Source organism: Ahaetulla prasina, chromosome 1 (assembly GCF_028640845.1).
Source record: "Ahaetulla prasina isolate Xishuangbanna chromosome 1, ASM2864084v1, whole genome shotgun sequence".
NCBI classification, from domain to species: domain Eukaryota; kingdom Metazoa; phylum Chordata; class Lepidosauria; order Squamata; family Colubridae; genus Ahaetulla; species Ahaetulla prasina.
In genome coordinates this window covers 189,887,498-189,908,289 of record NC_080539.1, presented here as the reverse complement: position 1 = coordinate 189,908,289, position 20,792 = coordinate 189,887,498, and the positions used below count along the sequence as shown (strand labels likewise).

The 20,792-nt window shown below is 50.0% G+C and overlaps 1 protein-coding gene across 17 annotated transcripts in view; it reads left to right on the top strand.

The window, feature by feature from the left end:
- Window positions 1–20,792, top strand: part of RBM44 (RNA binding motif protein 44) — a 137,230-nt gene that overhangs the window by 15,294 nt on the left and 101,144 nt on the right. For 9 of the 17 annotated variants that reach the window (XR_009155373.1, XM_058185601.1, XM_058185592.1 and 6 more), the window contains exons 2-5: window positions 115–170; window positions 4,852–5,019; window positions 7,990–8,065; window positions 17,225–17,309. Coding sequence is in view for 13 of the 17 variants with exons in the window: in XM_058185601.1 (XP_058041584.1) it covers window positions 115–170; window positions 4,852–5,019; window positions 7,990–8,065; window positions 17,225–17,309 (385 nt within the window). In the remaining 4 variants the exon portion in view is untranslated. Of the gene's footprint in view, window positions 1–114; window positions 171–4,851; window positions 5,020–7,989; window positions 8,066–17,081; window positions 17,175–17,224; window positions 17,310–20,792 lie in introns of those variants that run through there. The other 8 variants (XR_009155379.1, XM_058185625.1, XR_009155381.1 and 5 more) reach the window with 6 other exon arrangements.

Genomic DNA, 20,792 nt, shown 5'->3' with positions numbered 1-20,792 from the left:
TCTTGGAACATAATGGTCAAAAACTTAATATAAGATTGAAAATTAATAAATGGTGGGAATACTTTAATGTTAGGACTTGCAGATACATAATTTTTTATACATTGATCTTTCTAGGATCCTTTGGAATGGAGTAATATCACTAGCAAAGATTTGAATGAAATTCCATACAGGTATGTTCTAAAAAAGATGTTTTTCTTTAAAATAACAGATAGTCTTCAACCTAATTGAGACTACATTGTTTGGTCACAGCAGTTGTTATGCAAGAAATCACATGTCTGCTTTGCTAAAGAACCATAATCCTGGCATTTCCAGTTGAGGTTGTTGATCTGGAAGTGGGGGACTTAGTCATTACTCCCCTGCCATGGACAGATCATTCTCTCCTCCGCCTGGACTTTCAAACCGCAAGCCCTCACCGCAGGGAGACGGAGCCAGCTCGATGGTTCCGTCCCAGGTGCCTGATGGACCTTAGTAGGTTCCTGATGGAGCTTGGGCCGATTCCTGAGGATCTAGCCCACGGCTCGACCGAAGAACTCGTTGCCGCCTGGGAAAGGGCGGCGACGGGGGCTTTGGACCGCGTCGTGCCTTTGCGGCCTCTGACCCGGCGCTGCTGTCGACCGGCCCCTTGGTTTACTGAGGAGCTGAGAGAGATGAAGTGCCGGAAAAGACGCCTAGAGAGCACTTGGAGAGCCAGCCGTTCCGAATCTGACCGAACACTAGTACGGTCTCATATTCAGGCCTATCTAGTGGCAATGGGGACGGCAAAGCAGGAATTCTTTTCCGCCCTTATTGCATCGGCAGATAACCGCCCAGCCGCCCTGTTTAGGGTGACCCGCTCCCTCCTTTTTCAGGGGGCTCGGGAGGACCCCTTGCAGGGACGTGCTGAGGAATTTGGAAGGTATCTGCACGATAAAATCGCTCAGATCCGGGACGGGCTGGACACTGATTGGGTGGATTCAGGCGGGATGATGCAGGCACGTCTTGAGAATATTGTTTGGGCTGAGTTTGAAGCTGTGACTCCCGAAGACATGGATAGGATACTGGGGAGGTTGAATGCCACCACATGTTTATTGGACCTGTGTCCCTCCTGGCTGGTACTGGCCACTCAGGAGGTTACATGAGGCTGGCTCCAGGGAATTATTAGTGCTGCTTTGTTGGAGGGAGTCTTCCCAGCCGCCTTGAAAGAGGCGGTGGTGAGGCCCCTCCTTCCCTGGACCCGGCTATTTTGGCTAATTACTGTCCTGTCTCTAACCTCCGCTTTCTGGCGAAGGTTGTTGAGAGTGTGGTGGCATGGCAGCTTCCCCGGTACCTGGATGAAACCAGTCCGGGTTCAGGCCTGGGTACAGCACGGAGACGGCTTTGGTCGCGTTGGTCGATGATCTCTGGAGGGCACGGGACAGGGGTTGTTCCTCTGTTCTTGTCCTGTTGGATCTGTCAGCGGCATTTGATACCATCGACCATGGTATCTTGCTGCAATGGCTGGAGGGTTTGGGGGTGGGAGGCACCGTTTTTCGGTGGTTCTCCTACCTCTCCGACCGTCCGCAGACGGTGTTGACGGGCAGAGATTGACCGCTAGGCAACTCACTTGTGGGGTGCCACAGGGGTCGATTCTCTCGCCTCTCCTGTTCAACATCTATATGAAACTGCTGGGGGAGATCATCCGTGGCTTCGGGGTGAGTTGTCATCTGTATGCTGACGATACTCAGCTGTACATCTCCACCCTGAACCACCCCAACGAAGCCGTTGATGTGATGACTCAGTGCCTTGAGGCCGTTCAGGTCTGGATGGGGACGAACAGACTCCGACTCAACCCATCCAAGACGGAGTGGCTGTGGATACCAGTGTCCTGGCACAGTCAGCCAACCCCATTGGTTGATCCCCATAGGGATCGGTGCGCAATTTATGCATTCTCCTGGATGCATGGCTGTCTTTAGAAGACCATTTGACGGCCGTCGCCAGGGGAGCTTTTTATCAGGTCCGCCTGATTCGCCAATTGCGCCCTTTCCTGGTTTGGGACTCGTTATGCATGGTCACTCACGCCCTCGTTACTTCCCATCTGGATTACTGCAATGCTATCTACATGGGGCTCCCCTTGAAGAGCACCAGGAGGCTCCAGCTGGTACAGAATGCGGCCGTGTGGGGGATTGAGGGAGCACCTTGTAGCTCCCATGTAACACCTCTCCTGCGCAGGCTGCACTGGTTACCGGTGGTCTTCCGGGTGCGATTCAAGGTGTTGCTCATCACCTTTAAAGCACTCCATGGCATGGGACCAGGATACTTACGGGACCGCCTGCTGCCGCCAGTTACCTCCCACCGACCAGTGCGCTCTCACAGGGAGGGCCTCCTTAGGGTGCCGTCGGCCGACCAATGTCGGCTGGCGGCCCCCAGGGGAAGAGTGTTCTCTGCGGGGGCTCCGGCCCTGTGGAACGATTTACCTGTGGGGCTACGTCTTCTCCCTGATCTTCAGACCTTTAAGCGTGAGCTTAAAACTTTCTTTTTCCACCAAGCGGGGCTGACTTAAATGACAAATTTTAATACTGAGGGTTTTTAGTGGGTTTTTAAGGGATTTTAATTTATTTTGTAATTTTTTACTTAGAAATTTTAAATATACAGCTATTGAATTAGATTTTTAACTGGATATTGTATTTTATAATCTTTTGGGTATTTGTATTTTATTTATGCTGTACACTGCCCTGAGTCCTTGGAGAAGGGTGGTATAAAAATTTGAAAAATAAATAAATAAATAAAGTGAACTTGCAAGTTGTCATACAGATGGAATAAAAGCTGTTTGTCAGAAAGACTCCTCAGGTGGGGCTGAATCAGGGGTGAAATGCTCCCGGATCACGTGATCTGGTAGCGATCGTCCCAGTTGGTTCGGCGATCCGGTAGCAATCATGGAGCGAAGCTCTGCCCACCCGCCTGGGTGTCGTTAAAACCAGGAAGTAACATTTTACCTTCTGCACATGCACAGATTTTGTGCATGCACAGAAGATCCGCTGGTGAAGAAGCACTGCCCCTCTCTGCCTCTCAGCTGGGGGGGAGAGGGATAGGTGTGCGAGACTACTCAGAGGGACATTGCAAGGCTTGCTCGCCTTTTGGGTCTGGCGCGTTTGGCTTCCGTGCGGCCTTTGGGTGAGTGCCACCCACTTGCCTTCCCTACTGCCTGCATCCAGCCCATGACAGGGGACGCGCCACTTCCAGGCCAGGCTGCCCACCCTCCCAGAGGACTTTCTTCCTTCTCCTGCACTGCTGCTCTGCTGGGGTGCGCATGGGCAGCCCCAGGAGGGCAGGCAGATGTAAGGCCGATGCTGGCAGTTGGGAGGGGAAACCTGCTGCACTCGGCCAAAGAAGAACCGTCTTGGGGGAACACAGGGCGTTTGGGTGACTACTGCCTGCTTGCCTTCCCCTCCAGTTCGGGTCCCGCTGCCTGCATCCATCCAATGATGGGGAACGCGCCCAGTTCACCCCGCCCCGCTACCCCCCCCGCCATGCAACCGGTGCACAGCCCCAGCTACACCTCATCAGGACTAGCAAGCCTTAATTAATCCTGTGCTGCCCGGGCTATCGAGTTCTGATTACTTCTGGGCAAGCCGCCCTGAGTAATCCTGGGCAGCCTGGGTTGCTCCCGATCAGGCTTGGGGCCTCTGAGCAGGCGTGGAAGCGGCCAGTGCCAACCTGAGCGCCTGCTGTTTCCTGTCCGCCTCTCAGCTGAGAGGCGGTAGGGAGCAGGCAGCAACGAGGAGATCTGAGGTCTCGGCAGCGGTCCCGGAAGCAGCGAGCAGGAGTGGGAGCCACCAGCGAGCGACAGGATGCAGGGCTAGTAAGTGGAGCCAGGGTGAGGCTTCCTGGGTGGCTGGAATGTGGGGCGGTTAGCTCCGTCAGCTGCTGTCCCTGCCAGAATGAGAGCCCCCATGCAGCAGGGCTGATGAGAGAGAGAAGAAGGAAAGAGAAAGGAAGGAAGGAAAAAACGGAGAGAGAGAAAAAAAAGAAAAAGGAAGGGAGAGAGAAAGAGAAGAAAGAAAGAGTGATGTGAGTGACGTCATGTTGGTCCCGCCCACCCAGTCACACACCCCAAGCCACGCCCACTTGACTGGTGGCAAAAAAAATTAGATTTCACCCTTGGGCTGAAGCCCTCTGAAAGGCAGCCCTTTTTCTCTCAAAGAGGGTTAAGGCCATCCCCAAATCCAAGTAGGATTTTGGCATGGAGTGTGTACAGTATAGGGCATTTGCAGCCAATCCCCAGATAAAAGATTCCCTCTTGTTTCTGGGGACTGGCTGCAAATCCTGCTTGGATTTTGGGATGGACCTTTTTCAGCTAGTCCCCAAAAAACTAGAGGGAGGTCTCTTGGTATCAGCTTGCATCCTTCAACATCACCTATTCCATTCATAGAAGACCTGTAAACCTATCCTCTTAAAAATTAACAAGATTACAGTTAGATCTGAATTAGTGAATTGAGTACACAAAAGCAGTTTCTTAAAGCATTAAAATATTACTACACTCATTAAGGGATTTTTTTTTGTCCCTTCAAATTAGTGTTGACTCTTGGTGATTACCTGGACTAAACCTGCAGTTTTCTTGGTAAGGTTTTTGGAAGTAGTTTGGCCTTACCTGCTTCTAGAGCTGAGGAGAATGACTGGCCCAGGGTCATACAGCTGGCTTTGTATCTAAGTCCAAAACTAGAACTCACTGTCTTTCAAGTTTAGCCTGGTGCCTAAAACTACTACACCAAACTGGTTCCCATCATTGAATGGATAGTTGACAGAAAGGAAAAAAAGAACACTTTTTCTTCAAGTTTAAAAATAATTTAGTCCATATTTCTTGGTATTAATATTAACTAATATTTCTATTAAAAGGATGATGCAACTATCAAAAGAAATAAATTGTTTGCTAAACTGTTGTAAAGAAATGCTACAGAGAGCCGTCAAAGCTGAACTGCAGCTTTTAAAACTTCGTTATCAGATGTTTTATCAGCACTGCTGGCAGACTTGTAGACTTTTTATGAAAGAAAAGGAAAATATAAGGTTTGTAAGAAATGATGGCTAAAATAAATAGGTTAAAATATAGAATACTCAAGATTTAGGTATAAAAATAATGCTCATTGTATTGTTCCAAAAAAGATGTGCAGTATAAGTTTACACCATTAGTTTTGTAATTTTCTCAGGTATGCTTGATATTTAAAAGTCCCATTGCCGCAAAATAAATCTCTTCCTGACTTTCACTTCTTTTTTTCCCCCACATACAGCTTTTTCCCATTTTTGTTTCCTTCTCCATGTCTCTGCAAGTTTTATATCTTCAGCCTGCCACCTCCTATTGTTGGTATTATTCCTTCAAATATATGTTTGGGTTCTAGAAACAATGTGAGAAAATGAAAATGGTCAGAAACCAGTTTTCTATAAGGTTGTTTCAGTTATCCCTTGTTGTTTTTTTTTTCTAGCATTCCATTCAGATGTGCTTTCTAGGAAGCTAAGGCAGTTATCTAACATGATACTGAAAGGATTGTATGATTCTTAAAGGGTACTCTCAGGATCCCTTTCACTCTCTTGTTCCAAGATTAAATATAGCTATTTATCATAGAACATACCGTATTTTTCGGACTATAAGACACACCTTAATTTTGGGGGAGGAAAGCAAGAAAAAAAGAATACTGTCTCTGCCTAGCAGCAGCATCCTCACTTCCACTCGGATTTTGATAACAAGCAGCACAGATCTTTTTATCCATTTAAAACAAATCCTATCACTCTGTGCATTTAACTGGGGTGGGGCTGGGGGTGGGGGCTGGGGGTGGGGGATGATTTTCTTGGGGCAGAAGAGTGCACCAAAGGCTCCACTCTTGAGATGTCTCCATCTTCCTACCTATAGCCATAGGCGTTAAAAGCCTAGCTTTCTCGCAGCAAGGCCCCATAGAGATACAGCATTTCAGTTCTCCTGTATGCTCGTAAACAGGGTGCCGGGCTTCCCGGCAAGCCCCCTGTGCCTTTGCTACCTTGGTCGGAACCTGATTCCGGAAGCGGGCCAGGGAAGCACGGAGGACAGGACTCGATTGGCAAAGCAGGCACTGTGCAGGGCGTGTAAGGCAAGGCACTGCCACCCAAAAACACTGTTGCCATGATCTCTGCTGTCTGGAGATCTCTGCTGCTTTCCCGATTCCATAAACACGTGCGGAGGCAAAAAAAGCATCACGTTTTTGGGCGGTTCCAGGCAGTCGGGATCGCAGCAAAAGTGTTTTTGGGTGGCAGCCTTGACTTACGCCCCCTGCACAGCGCTCAGCAAGCCAACAGTTCCTTGAAGATGCAAGCCCACTCAGCACACCTGAAGCCTGCAGGTTGTCTGCACAGGCTGTTTCACCCTGTGCTGCGCAGCAGCATAGGGGTAGAAATCTCAGGAGGTTAAGGAGAAATCTGCTGCTGTAGGGAGTAGGGATCTCCAGTTCTCGCACAAGTTGTGAAGGGAGCCGTCAGAAGTGCTGGAACCGCTTCCCTACGCAGCACCCACTTCGCCAACCGAGTCCCGACCTCCACGCTTCCCTGGGCCGCTTCTGGAATCAGACTCCGACTGAGGCAGCAAAGGCACAGGGGGCTTGCTGGGAAGCCCGGCACCCTGTTTACGAGAGTCCAGGAGGACTGAAGTGCTGTGTCTCTTTGGGGCCTTGCTGCGAGAAAGCCAGGCCTTCAACGCTTATGGCTATAGGTAAGAAGATGGGGGTGTCTTGAGAGTGGAGCCTTCAGTGCCAACTCCCTCTTCTTCCCTCATGAAAATCATCCCCCACCCCATCCCACCTACTCCAGTTAAATGTGTGTGAGTGATAGGGTTTGTTTTAAACGGATAAAAAGATATGTACTTCTCATTATCAAAATCTGAGTGGAAGTGAGGAACCCTGCTGCCTGGAACTGCTGGAAAATATGATGTACGACAACCTCCAAAGGGTGGGGGCCAGTGGGTGAGCGGCGCTACTTTTGACACTCCCAGATTTTCACCTTCTTTTTTGGGGGGAAAAGGTCCATTTTATATTCCAAAAAATACGGCACTTTCCAATTCTTTGAGTATTCAGTATGCAAAATGCAGCCAATCTAGTCCTTGGCTGCATCAACAGAGAGATGGCATCAACAGAGAGATGGCATCAAGATCACAAGAAGTAAAGTACAGTTGTATACTGCACTAGTGAGGCCACATTTGGAATACTGTATCCAGTTGTCACCACAATACAAAAAGATACTGTGATTCTAGAAAGAGTGCAAAGAAGAGCAATAAACATGACAAGGGTCTGGAGGCCAAACCATATGATGTATGGTTAAGGCAACTAGATATATCTTGTCTAACAAAAACAAGGCTTATGGCTGACATACAAATGTCTTTGTTGAGTGAGCAGTCACAGAGACGACGGGGAGATTTATTTTCCAATGCACTTCTGAGAATAGGACAAGAAGAAATAGAGGTCCATCCTGGAACTAAGACATTTCCTGACAATAAGAATAATTAATCAGTGAAACAGTTTGCCTCCAGGAGTTGGAAGTTTTCAAGAAAAGACTAGATATCCATTTTTCAGAATGGTATAAGGTTTCCTGGCTTGGGCAGCAGTTTGAACTAGAAGACCTCCAAGGTTCCTTCCAGCCTTATGAATATGTTTCTATTTTTCTGCCTAAAGAAGACTTTTTAAAAGTCTCTGCTCAAAACTAGATGCATTTCTTTAGGTAATCTGACTAAAGCAGTATAAAATGTGCACACACTCACAACCAGCAAACTAATGTGCTGAAGCTGACCAGGCTAAGGATGCTAGCCAGATGAATACCTGGTAGGCAGAGGCAGATTTTTTTTCCACATAAATTTTAAAATATATTTTATATACTTGAAAGAATGGATGCAATTTATGCCTAAAAGGAAAAGTTTTAATAAAAATGTAATTTAAAGCAAAATTAGTTAGAAAACTGGTTGGAAAATATTTTGTCTACCTATGAAAATACTGCATTTATTTAATATTCTGTCTTACTTTTTAGTTCACCACTTGGAACCAGAAAGCCTGTGTCAGAAATGTCATTGTCACAAGATAATGAAGTACCTTTACTGCACTTAGTAAGTTGGGGCTTGGGTTTTTTGCATATTTATTTCATTACTTTGAGTTTGTGTTCTTTTTATTTATTTTATTTATTTTATTTATTTGATTTCTATACTGCCCTTCTCCCGAAGGACTCAGGGCGGTGTACAGGCAAAAATAAAACAGACGGTACAATATACAAATTTAAAATGCAGTTAAAAAACTTATTTTAAAATTAGCCTGAAAAGTAAAAATATGCAATAAGCTAAAAAACCCCATTTAAAATTAGTTAATAAGAATTTAAAAATTTGTTAAAATCAATTTAAGCCAGCCCCGCGCGAATAAAAAGATGTGTCTTCAGTTCGCGACGGAATGTCCGAAGGTCAGGTATTTGGCGTAAACCCGGGGGAAGTTCGTTCCAGAGTGTGGGAGCCCCCACAGAGAAGGACCTTCCCCTGGGGGCCGCCAGCCGACATTGCTTGGCGGACGGCACCCTGAGAAGTCCCTCTCTGTGAGAGCGTACGGGTCGGTGGGAGGCATGTGGTAACAGCAGGCGGTCCCGTAAGTACCCAGGCCCTAAGCCATGGAGCGCTTTAAAGGTCATAACCAGCATCTTAAAGTGCACTCGAGAGGCCACAGGTAGCCAGTGCAGTCTGTGCAGGAGCGGTGTTATATGGGAGCTACGCGGAGCTCCTTCTATCACCCGCGCAGCTGCATTCTGGACTAACTGAAGCCTCCAAGTGCACTTCAAGGGGAGCCCCATGTAGAGAGCATTACAATAATCCAAGCGAGAGGTAGCAGCGCGCGAGTGACTGTGCACAAGGCATCCCGATCAAGGAAGGGGCGCAACTGCCGAACCAGGCGAACCTGGTGGAAGGCCCCCCTGGAGACGGCTGTCAAATGATCTTCAAACGACAGCCGTTCGTCCAGAAGGACACCTAAGTTGCGCACCCTATCCTTTGGGGCCAATAACTCGCCTCCAACAGCCAGCCGCGGCTGCAGCTGACTGAATCGGGGTGCCGGCATCCACAGCCACTCCGTCTTGGAGGGATTAAGCTTGAGCCTGTTTCTCCCCATCCAGACCCGTACGGCTTCCACGCACCGGCACAGCATTTCAACAGCTTCATTGGGGTGGCCTGGGGTGGAGAAGTACAGTTGGGTGTCATCAGCGTACAGCTGGTATCTCACCCCAAAGCCACTGATGATCTCCCCCAACGGCTTCATACAGATGTTGAACAGAAGGGGCGAGAGAATCGACCCCTGCGGCACCCCACAAGTGAGGTCCCTCGCGGTCGACCTCTGCCCCCCTGTCAACACCGTCTGCGACCGGTCAGAGAGATAGGAGGAGAACCACCGATACACGGTGCCTCCCACTCCCAATCCCCCCAACCGGCGCAGCAGGATACCATAGTCGATGGTATCAAAAGCCGCTGAGAGGTCTAATAGGACCAGGGCAGAGGAATAACCCCTGTCCCTGGCCCTCCAGAGATCATCCACCAATGCGACCAAAGCTGTCTCCGTGCTGTACTTGGGTCGGAAGCCGGACTGGAACGGGTCTAGATAGACGGCTTCATCCAGGTATTGGGGTAGCTGTCGCGCCACAGCAGTCTCTACAACCTTCGCAACAAAGCGAAGGTTGGAGACTGGACGATGATTACCCAAAATAGCTGGGTCCAGGGAGGGCTTCTTGAGGAGGGGGTCTCACCACCGCCTCTTTCAAGGCGGCAGGGAAAACCCCTTCCAACAAAGAAGCGTTGATAATCTCCTGGAGCCAGCCTCGTGTCACCTCCTGAGTGGCCAGTACCAACCAGGAAGGACACGGGTCCAGTAAACATGTAGTGGCATGAAGCCTCCCCAACAACCTGTCCACGTCCTCGGGAGCCACAGGGTCAAACTCATCCCAAATGGACTCAACAAGACGTGTCTCCTCTCCCTCGCTTGGATCATCCCAATTTCGGTCCAGACCATCCCGGAGCTGAGCGATTTTATCGTATAGATAACCACTAAACTCCTCAGCACGTCCCTGCAACGGGTCATCCCGCACCTCCTGATGAAGGAGGGAGCGGGTCACCCGAAACAGGGCGGCCGGGCGGTTATCTGCCGACGCAAATATCTCGCCTCCCTCATTGCCACTAGGTAGGTCCTAGAATAGGACCTAACTAGTGTCCGATCAGCTTCGGAACGGCTGGACCTCCAGGTGCTCTCTAGATGTCTTCTCCGGCGTTTCATTTCCCTCAGCCCCTCGGAGAACCAAGGGGCCAAATGAGATCTGCGCCGGGTCAGAGGTCGCAAAGGCACGACACGGTCCAAGGCCCCAGCCGCGGCCCGCTCCCAGGCCGCAACTAGTTCCTCAGTCGTGCCATGGGCCAGATCCTCAGGGAATGGCCCAAGCTCCGTCAGGAACCTCTCAGGGTCCATCAGGCGCCTGGGACGGAACCACCGTAAAGGTTCCGTCTCCCTGCGATGGTGGATGGCGGTTCGGAAGTCTAGTCGAAGGAGAAAATGATCGGACCATGACATCGGTTCTGTTACTAAATCATCTAATTCCAGATCATTTAACCACTGTCCAGAGATATAAATCAGGTCCAGTGTGCCTCCCCCCATGTGCGTGGGGCCATCATTTACCCGAATCAGGTCCAAGGCCGTCTGTTCTTTTTCCCTTCCCCCAATACTCCCAGCAAAGAGTCAGTCAGAGGCCTCCTTTTCTGATTTATTTACATATATATAAATGTCTACTCACGGGCCTGCCAAGTTTCTGGAGATAACAAGGAAATTACAGATAAGGCCAAAATTACTCACGAATATATTCTTCCCTCCGTTGATACAGATTGCCTGCCCAAATTCATTACTTTGTCCAAGACAAAAAACCAGGAAGTCCCGCCTCCTATTTATAGTCTCTGCAGATGTCACTGCATGACAATTATGACTTGGCTTTGTCCCAACTCTTCCGCTGCTGCGCACACCGATCACGTCTACGTAACCTTGCATCACTCCAAAACTGTTCTTGGGGCGTTGCCAAATCAGAAGGAGGCTCCATGGAATCAGGCTTTGCCGGCCCCTCCTCCTCCCTTTGAGTGGGTGCCAGGGAGGGAAAGGGCTCAAGAGAAGCAGGGCTGGCCAGGTCTTCTCCCTCACTTTCTGAATCATCCGAGTCCAGGAGTCCGGGTCCAGGAACCTGGGTCACAACACTATCCCTCACCGCAGGGCCCTTCCCCCGGGGCTGACGATCGGGATGCGGTCGGGCTGGGTTCTGCTCATGGAAGGCCTGCACCAGGTCAGGGGCATGAACATCGGAGGCATCTACCCAGGAGAAATCAGTCCCGTATCCCTTCCACGCGATCAAATATTGGAAACGACCCTTTAGCCAGCGGGAGTCTCGTACGCTGTGGACTTCGTATTCCTCCGATCCGTCCTCGGCGACAGTGACGGGTGCTGTTGGGCACCGAAGGGGACTCGGTGTGGCCTCAGGAACTAGAAGGGACCGGTGAAAAACGGGGTGGATCCGCATGGATCGTGGCAGGTCAGTCGGTAGGCTACCGGGTTGATGACTGCCTCGACAGGGAACGGGCCGATGAATCGGTGGTCCAACTTCTTTACCGGGCGGTCGGACGGGAGGTGTTTGGTGGAGAGCCACACCCGGTCTCCAACTGCGTTGCCCGTCGGGAGCAGTCGGCGGACCATTTGTAGTCCTCCTTTGCCCGATTCAGCTGCTGACGTACCAACTGTTGGACCGCATGCAATTCCGTCAGGAAGGTCTGCGTTTCGGGAACAGGAGAGTCCGGTGGTGCCAGAGGGAAGAGCCGCGAATGGTACCCCACATTGGCAAAGAACGGGGTCGTCTGAGTAGAGGTGTGCTGAGAGTTGTTAAAAGCAAACTCCGCCAGGGACAGGTAGTCGGCCCAGTTGTCCTGTTGCTGGTTGATGAAGCAACGGAGATACTGTTCCAGTATACCGATGACCTTCTCTGTACCCCCGTCGGTCTCCGGATGGTGCGATGACGACAGACACACCTGCACCTCCAACGCGGCCATCAGGCTCTTCCAGAAGCGGGCTGTGAACTGAACTCATGGTCCGAAACCACCCTGTCCGGTAGACCATGGAGGCGGAAGATGTGCTGCAGAAAGAGACGGGCCGTTTTTGCGGCTGTGGGCAGTCCGTGGCATGGGATGAAGTGTGCCATCTTGGTGAGCATGTCCACCACCACCAGCACCGTGGTGAACCCAGAGGACGGCGGCAGGTCTGTCAGGAAGTCCATAGAGATTGCCCCCCAGGGTCTGTCGGGTGTCGGCAAGGGCTGGAGGAGCCCGGGAGGTGCCCCCGTGGCGGTCTTGGCTTGCCGGCACGGTACGCAGGATGTCACGTAGGCATGTATATCATGCCGCACTCAGGGCCACCAAAAGGTCCGTGTCACCAGGTGGAGGGTCTTGAAGAACCCAAAATGTCCTGCTGCAGGGTTGTCGTGGCACTGGGTCATGACGAGGGCTCGGAGTGGTCCTGTGGGCACATATAATCGCCCCCGAAACTTGAGTAAGTCCTCCTCCAAGGTCCAAGGAGACGCGGGGCCCACCTCCGCTCTCCTTTGCTGCGACCAGGCGTCCTGGCGGTGCGCCTCTCGCACCTGGGCCCGCAAGTCCACTGGCTCCCGTGCTGCGGCCAAGGCTTCTGCCGGCAGCACTGTCCATGGAGGAAGGGGGTCCTTGGCGCAGAGGTACTCTGGGTTGCGGGACAGGGCATCCGCCCTCCTGTTGTGACCGCTGGGAATGTAGGTCACGCGGAAGTTGAACCGGGCAAAAAACAATGACCACCGGATCTGCCGCTGGTTCAACTTCCGAGCTGTGGTGAGGTGCTCGAGATTCCTATGGTCTGTTCGGACCTCCACCTGATGTTGGGCCCCCTCCAGATGGTGTCGCCAAGCCTCGAATGCAGCCTTGATAGCCAGCAACTCTTTTTCCCAGATAGTGTAGTTGCGCTCGGAAGGATTGAGTTTCTGGGAGTAGTAAGCGCAGGGAAAAAGTGTGCCGCCATTCGTCGGAGCCTGTAGCAGCACCGCTCCCAGAGCCACATTGGATGCGTCCGTTTCCACCACAAAAGGCCGGAGCGGGTCGGGATGCCTCAGGACGGGTTCCGTGATGAAGGCTTTCTTGAGGGCTGTGAATGCTTCTTGCTGCGGGGGACCCCACCGGAACGCAACCTTCTTCCTGAGGAGCTGTGGCGAAGCCCGGGATGAAGGTCCGGTAGTAATTGGCGAAGCCCAGCAGGCGCTGAACATCCTTTACCTGACGAGGGGCTTCCCAGCTACACAAAGCTTCTACTTTACATGGGTCCATGGCTATGCCCTCGGGCGAGATGATATGCCCGAGGAATTCTATGGAAGTCCGGAAGAAGACGCATTTCTCCAGCGCATTGAGTTGTTGCTCCATAGCGTTGCAGAACCAGACCGGCGTGTCGAAGGTGGCTTTCCCTGGACCGGAGTAAATCAGGATGTCGTCAGGTAGATAACCACGAACCGATCCAACATGTCTCGGAACACGTCGTTCATGAAGTGCTGGAAAAGCGGCGGGGCGTTGGTCAACCCAAATGGCATGACAGTGTATTCGTAGTGTCATTATCGGTGCGAATGCCGTCTTCCATTCGTCTCCTTCTCGCATCCGCACCAGGTTGTAGGCCCCGGAGATCGAGCTTGGTGAAGATCGTGGCCTCCGCAACCTCTCCAGTAGCTCGGGATGGCGGCAGGGGTAGCGATTGCACCGTAATGGCATTTAGCCGGCGGTAATCACAGCACAGGCGCAAGTCCCTGTCTTCTTCTTCACGAAGAGGACCGGGGCCGAGAGGGGACTTTGAAGGCGGATGAACCCTCGGGCCAGGTTTTTGTCCAGGAAGTCCCTGAGGCGGCCAACTCGGGCTCCGACATGGAATACAGGCGTCCCACAGGCAGTGGTGCGTTGGGCAGAAGGTCCACGGGCAATCGTAGGGGCCGATCGCGGGTAGTCCGCCTCCTTCTCGCTGAACACGTCGGCGAAGTCCGTCAGCTCAGGAGGCAAGGTGATGGCAGCGGTGGGGCGTTCTGGCGGCACAGGTGTGGCAGATGTGGTCGACGCACTGCAGACTCGGGAAAGAGATGGCGTTCGCGACCAGGCCACCTGAGGATCGTGGGTCCGAAGCCAGGCCATCAAGGACCAAGGAAAATGAAGGTCCACCGTGACATAAAACTGGATCGCCTCCTCATGGTCCCCAATAGCCAGGCGCAAAGGCTGGATGTCGAATTTAATGGGGCGGACACCAGTTCTCGCCCATCAATTGTCTCTCCGCGCATCGGAGGGTCCACCGGAACCACGGGGACCGCAAACTGGGTCACAAAGGCCTGGTCCATAAAGTTTGTTGTGGCCCCTGAGTCCACCAGCGCATGCGCCTGGAGCCCGTCCGACTGGTTCCCCAACCATATCCGTGTGTCCAGAATCAGATGCCGAGGGGGCCCAGAGTCTACTTCCATAGCGTCAGTGGGGGCTTAGTGCGTGCCCGACCTAGGGTTTCCCGAGTCAGGCCTGCTCCGTTCCGATTGGTCACGTTGTGATTCGGGGACCGGCGTCGTGCCCCCGCTTTCTGGGGCAAGAAGCGGTGTGGCTCCCACAGTACAGGCACAATCCCCTTGGCGCCTCGGTTCCGCTCCTGGGCTGTCAGGCGAGGTCTGGCGCTCCCAACTCCATGGGCTCCGTGGGGCGACCCGGGATGCTGGTGGTGCAGGAAGTGGGGGTGCAGATGTTGACGGCGGGTCCCGGGGGGTGCGACGGGATGGTCGCCGTTGCAGACGGGCATCGAGTCGGAGACAAAGGGGGACCAAGTTGTCGAGGGTCCGCAGCGCCTCCACCCGGGCCAGCTCATCTTGCAATTCCTCTGAGAGTCCCTCCTGGAACGCGTCCACCAGCGCTGCATCATTCCAGTCAGAGTCCTGGCACAAAAGACGAAATTCGGCGATGTACTCCTGCAGGGGGCGTTTCCCTTGACAGAGTTCCTTAAGGCGCCTGGTTGCCGTCAGCATTCGAACGGGGTCCTCGTACATGGTGCGCAGGTGCTGCCAAAAACGCTGTTGGTCCGCCAGCAGGGGGCTGTCCTGGAGCAAGAGGGGCGTGGCCCATCGAGCAGCCGAGCCGGAAAGAAGGTTAATCACGAAGGCCACCTTAGCCCGGTCGTCTGGGAAATCCTCTGGCCGCATAGCCATGTAGAGCTGGCACTGTCCCAAGAAGGTCGGGAACATCTCAGGCTGCCCAGAAAACTTATCCGGCACGGTTATCGGGCACTTGCGACGAGGAGGAGGAGTGGGAGGCCGGGGGGGGGCTGCAGGCACATTCCCGGCAGCAAGTTGGCCTGCCAAGTGAGCCACTTGCTGCTGGAGCTGTTGATTAGCCGCTTGTAGCTGCTGTAACTGCTGTTGTACCTGCTGCTGGTCCATCTTTGGTAGAAGATGTTTTAGTCAGGTCTTGGACAAAATGTTCTGTTTCCCTTCCCCCAATACTCCCAGCAAAGAGTCAGTCAGAGGCCTCCTTTTCTGATTTATTTACATATATATAAATGTCCTGGCTACGTCTACCCACGGGCCTGCCAAGTTTCTGGAGATAACAAGGAAATTACAGATAAGGCCAGAATTACTCACGAATATATTCTTCCCTCCATTGATACAGATTGCCCGCCCAAATTCATTACTTTGTCCAAGACAAAAAACCAGGAAGTCCCGCCTCCTATTTATAATCTCTGCAGATGTCACTGCATGACAATTATGACTTGGCTTTGTCCCAACTCTTCCGCTGCTACTGCGCGCGATCACGTCTACGTAACCTTGCATCACTCCAAAACTGTTCTTGGGGCGTTGCCAAATCAGAAGGAGGCTCCATGGAATCAGGCTTTGCCGGCCCCTCCTCCTCCCTTTGAGTGGGTGCCAGGGAGGGAAAGGGCTCAAGAGAAGCAGGGCTGGCCAGGTCTTCTCCCTCACTTTCTGAATCATCCGAGTCCAGGAGTCCGGGTCCAGGAACCTGGGTCATAACACCGTCATGGAAGCCTGGAACTCCCGAGCTGCAGTCGATAGCAAGCCAACCGATGGCAAGTTGAAATCCCCCATGACTATGAGTCTGGGGGTCTCAACCGCCACAGAAGCAAGTACCTCCAACAGCTCGGGCAGGGCTGTGGTCACGCAGCAAGGAGCCAGGTACGCGATCAACAAGCCCAACTGATTCCTATGGCCCCACCTCACATAGAGGGATTCACAACCGGCAATCTGAGGAACAGTGGCCTCCCTCGGTTCTAGATCTTCCTTAATGACAACTGCCACCCCCCCACCCCTACCTTGGGCCCTCGGCTGATGAAATGCTCGGAAACCTGGAGGGCACAGCTCAACGAGGGGAACCCCCCCCTCCGGACCCAACCAGGTCTCCGTAATGCCCATAAGGTCCGCGGACTCCTCCTGAATAAGATCGCAAATCAGGGGGGCTTTATTAGCCACGGACCGGGCATTACATAACATCAACCGAAGATCCAGGCTCTGAGGATCATGGCCGCCTGAGGAACGGGTAGGGACTGAGGGACCGGAGCACGTGATCGCCGTCAAACATCGAGCACATGCTCCCAACACTCGATACGGCCCCCCCCGCCATATCTGCCTCTCCCACTCACCGTACAGATTGAACAACCCTCTAGTCCTGGAACAGAACCCTCCCCCCCGCCTTCAGACCAGATGTAATAATGTCGCAAACAAGCACAGGGGCTGGATCCCTCCCCGACGGGTTCTCTCCCCTACCCGTCAAATCCCTCCCCCCCTCCCAACCCTTAAAATCCCCTTTAAAACTCCCCTTAAAAAATCTATTAAAACAACTAGTTAAAAAACCCCTAAGCCTCCTATTTTTCGCATTGATGTGAGGTATTTTGAAAGCAAATTCTAAACTACAACACATTTCTAGTATCCATACCTCAAAGCATATCTGTATTATGTAATATATATTGTTATATTTTGAACTTCAATATAATAAATTTGACTAATATATACTAATTCATTTTTTGTTTCTAAAGTAATATTCAAGGGATGAATTTTAATTAGTAAAAGCAATTCAAGTTTCTATTGTGATAATTCTGAGGAAAAAATTCAGAAAAATATGTAAGCCAAAGAACCACAGTATAATTGAAAACAAAATTCAGCACAGACTTTTTAATAGATTACATCTCAAAGGAATGAAAACAGTGATTCTCATCAGTGCCTTTCCAAGACAGAGGAGAAAGAAAACAGTCTTGAAGAGAAAAGTAAGTTCAACTTCTTTCTTTAAATTGTACTTGAAGCTAAACCAATATTCAATGCATATCCTACAATGTAGATGTGCTCAAACATCAAGAGCTAGTTAAAACATAGGTTTCTGCCTTCTGGAGCAATTGTAATTTCAGAATGCTCTTAACATGTATCCCTATTATTACAGTAATCCTATTATTACATGTATCCCTATTATTACAGCAATCTAAGTAGTGGTAGAGTACATATTAGTACATATTAGGTAGAGTACATATTACTGACACCAGGTCTTCTGTGCAGGTTAGGAAACAGCCAGGATGCACCCCTCTGCCTACTCCTATTGCTAAAGCAGGAGTCATGAGTACAAATCTTCAAATCATAAATCTGATCTTGAATAGGTAGTCTTTCTCTCTCCAGAATCATAGTGTTGCTGAAGGACACTCTCATTGTACCAATATGTGTTGCTTGGATGCAGTTTGAGCCACTTATACCTTATATGGTATATATACATACCTTATATGCACCAACATATCAACAGCATTCCCTGCACAATCACCAAGGGTAGCAATATATAGCTGTGTGTCATCAACATATCAATATGTTCTGATAGTTGCCCAGAATTGTTTCAATTGTGAAATTGGCATATGAATTTAATAAATAAATAAGCAAAGCAAATAGATGCGGGACTGACGTTGCGGCAATATGACGCATCTCCATGGGTCTCAGTGAAATCGCGCCAAATTCAACTTGCCAGGAGGTTCTGAGGGACCCAAATCACCCTGGAGGAGTGATGAAGACAGAAAGGACACTCCACTGATCACAAAGAGACCACAAACTCCTTGTTTGACACGGAGGAATTCTCAGTCCGGCGGGAAGAAAAAGATGGCCATTATGTGCCTGACTGGAGCTGTGACAGCTGACTGATGCAGCAAATGTAGAAGCTGAGGAACAGTGTGATTGGTCTGACTGAGATTTTTCCAACTCCTGTTATGGAATTTACCCCCTAAAAAAGCCTGGGAGAAAGTGAGACTCAAAGAAGAGGTGGAATTGTTTGTTTTCCACCCTCAAGAATAATGGCGAGCAAACTTGTGAGCTATTTATAGAACTGGAAGTGGACAAAGTGTTCTTTTTTTAAAAGAAGGGAGAAGAAGCTGAAAAGCTAGAAAGTAGGATTGGGGATTTAAAATACAAAATGGACTAATCTGAAACTTTTTGGAATATGAAACTTTTTGGAATATGAAATTTGGACCCCAGGGATTTTTAAAAAGCTTTGGAGCAGATGATACAATTTAAGCTAACAAAAGAGAAAGGAGAGAAATAAAGCAACAGTGATACCTACTGGAGAAAACTGCAAAGAAGCAAAAGTAATGAAAGTACTTTGAAAGTATGACCTTGGCTATTGAAGATAAGCTTGTTAGCCACAATAACACTTGCTCTAGCAAATTTTTTACACCAGACAGCAGAGACAGAAAGTGAAACACTGTAACATTTTAAACTGTAGCTCTTTGAACTTAAAACTAAACAGATAAAGTAAATAGAAGCTGGGAAATAGCAAATAACTTTCTTTTTTCCTTCTTGCTTAATTTTTTTTTTCTTTGAGGTGATACATGAATTTGAGTGGTTGAATTTTGGGGTTTGGTAGGCCTAAGTAGATTACAAATTTATTAAATTTACTAAATCAAGACAAGAAATGATGTGGCATTTTTGCAACTGTCTGGTTTGATAGGCGGCAGCAGACTGATGCCTGTTTTTAGCTTTCGGTAGCCATCTTCCCATGTGATGGTCAGTTCCCATTTGTCTAGCTAGGCAAGGCCCAATATGACTGACTCAGTCATTTTTGGAGCTATGACAAATTAGATGAGCTATTGGTGGCGCCCCATCTCTCGTCTAACAACTTCTGTGACCAATGTGGCTGGAGCTCTTCCTATTAACTTGCTCCCATCGACTTGTTCAAAATGGATAGGGCACGCTAGGGGTCTCATGCCTATCCCTAGCTGTTGGACTGTGGGGAGGCAGATCAGGCATCTGATGCAGCCAGTGTCTGTGATGGCCTCTACCTCCCCCTGGGCCCCCATTTCCAGCACTACAATCTGGGTTTTGATAGTGAAGGGGTGGATGGCTTCATGTACCATCGGGTCGTCATTGCCATTGCTCACTTCGGAGGAACTCAGAGGGGTTTCTCTAGCTGGAGTTTCCTCGTCCCCAGTTGAAAGGAGAGGAACCTCAACAGCTTGTTTGGCATTTTTTCCCTTGTCCGGTGGCTTGCTTGGTTTTCTCCATCCCCGGGGTGTGGAGGGGGTCCAGGACTGAGGAACTGGGGCAGGGGCCAAGCATTCTGATGCCCTGTGCTCATGCTGACCGCATCGATAACACTTGATCGTCCCGGATGGTTGTGGCATGTCAGTTGGCTTGACCTGAGTTTTTCTGCAGTTGGCTTCCGGTGGGGATGGATTTCCAGGTCCATGGCTACTGCTGTGTTATACCAGGCTTGTATACGCTCCAGAACCCCCCTGATACTGCAGGCTTGTCTGAGGACCGTTATGAGGAGGTTGCACTATACTGCCCATTGTCAGCTTTGGAAGTCATATTAGGCTGGAAGCTTCCATGCTGCCATTTTCTCATGTGTGAGAAAGTAGGAGGGGAGATTTAATAGAGGGGTTGTCTTTAGACATAATAGCGCTCTTCCTGTCGGTCAAGGTCAGGCCGATCCTGCATCTGGAGGAGTGGACGAAGTGCTGTCTCAAGATAGGACAGTTGGTTTCTTTTTAAATGTTATTGAGTAAGAGAATGCGTCAATGGGTAAAACCCACACTGGAATTTTTAAGAAGTGACTTTTCTTAATCCTTTCCCAATTTAATAACAATGTTTCTCTGACTATATGTCTTCTAAAATAGCCCTGTGATTTAGCTTGTCCATACCATAAAAAGGTGTGCCATCCCAACAACAAATCATGACCTTCCAGAGTTAATATTCTATTATTTTTTAGGGTTATCCATTCTTTAATCCACATCATATTCGCTGCTTGATAATATAGTTCCCAATTGGATAGCCCAAAACCGCCTCTAACTCTCTTATCTTGTAATAATTTTATTTTTATCCTTACTTTTTTCCCTTGCCAAATATACTTCAGCATCGCTTTATTCAGCTCCTCAAAGTACCCTCTGGTCAATTTAATAGGTATAGTCTGAAACAAATACAGTGTCAAGGTTCCAGAAAAACCTTCTCTGCATAAAAAAACTCAGAAGCCATCATCTTTCAGAGTTCTTTTTTTTTTTTATTGAAAGAGTTTTAAAAAACAAAAACATTTTCCCCCCTTTTTCCCCCCTCCCTCCCAAAAAAACCCCTCCCCCCCTCCCTCCCCCCCCCGGCTTCCCGGGTCAATCACAAGGTATTGTTATACATAAACCAAACATAGAATAAAATTTTCCCTTCCAATCCAAGTAACCACATCCAAAGCTTTTCATCTCCTGACCCCCTCCCCATTACATAAAATAACTTTC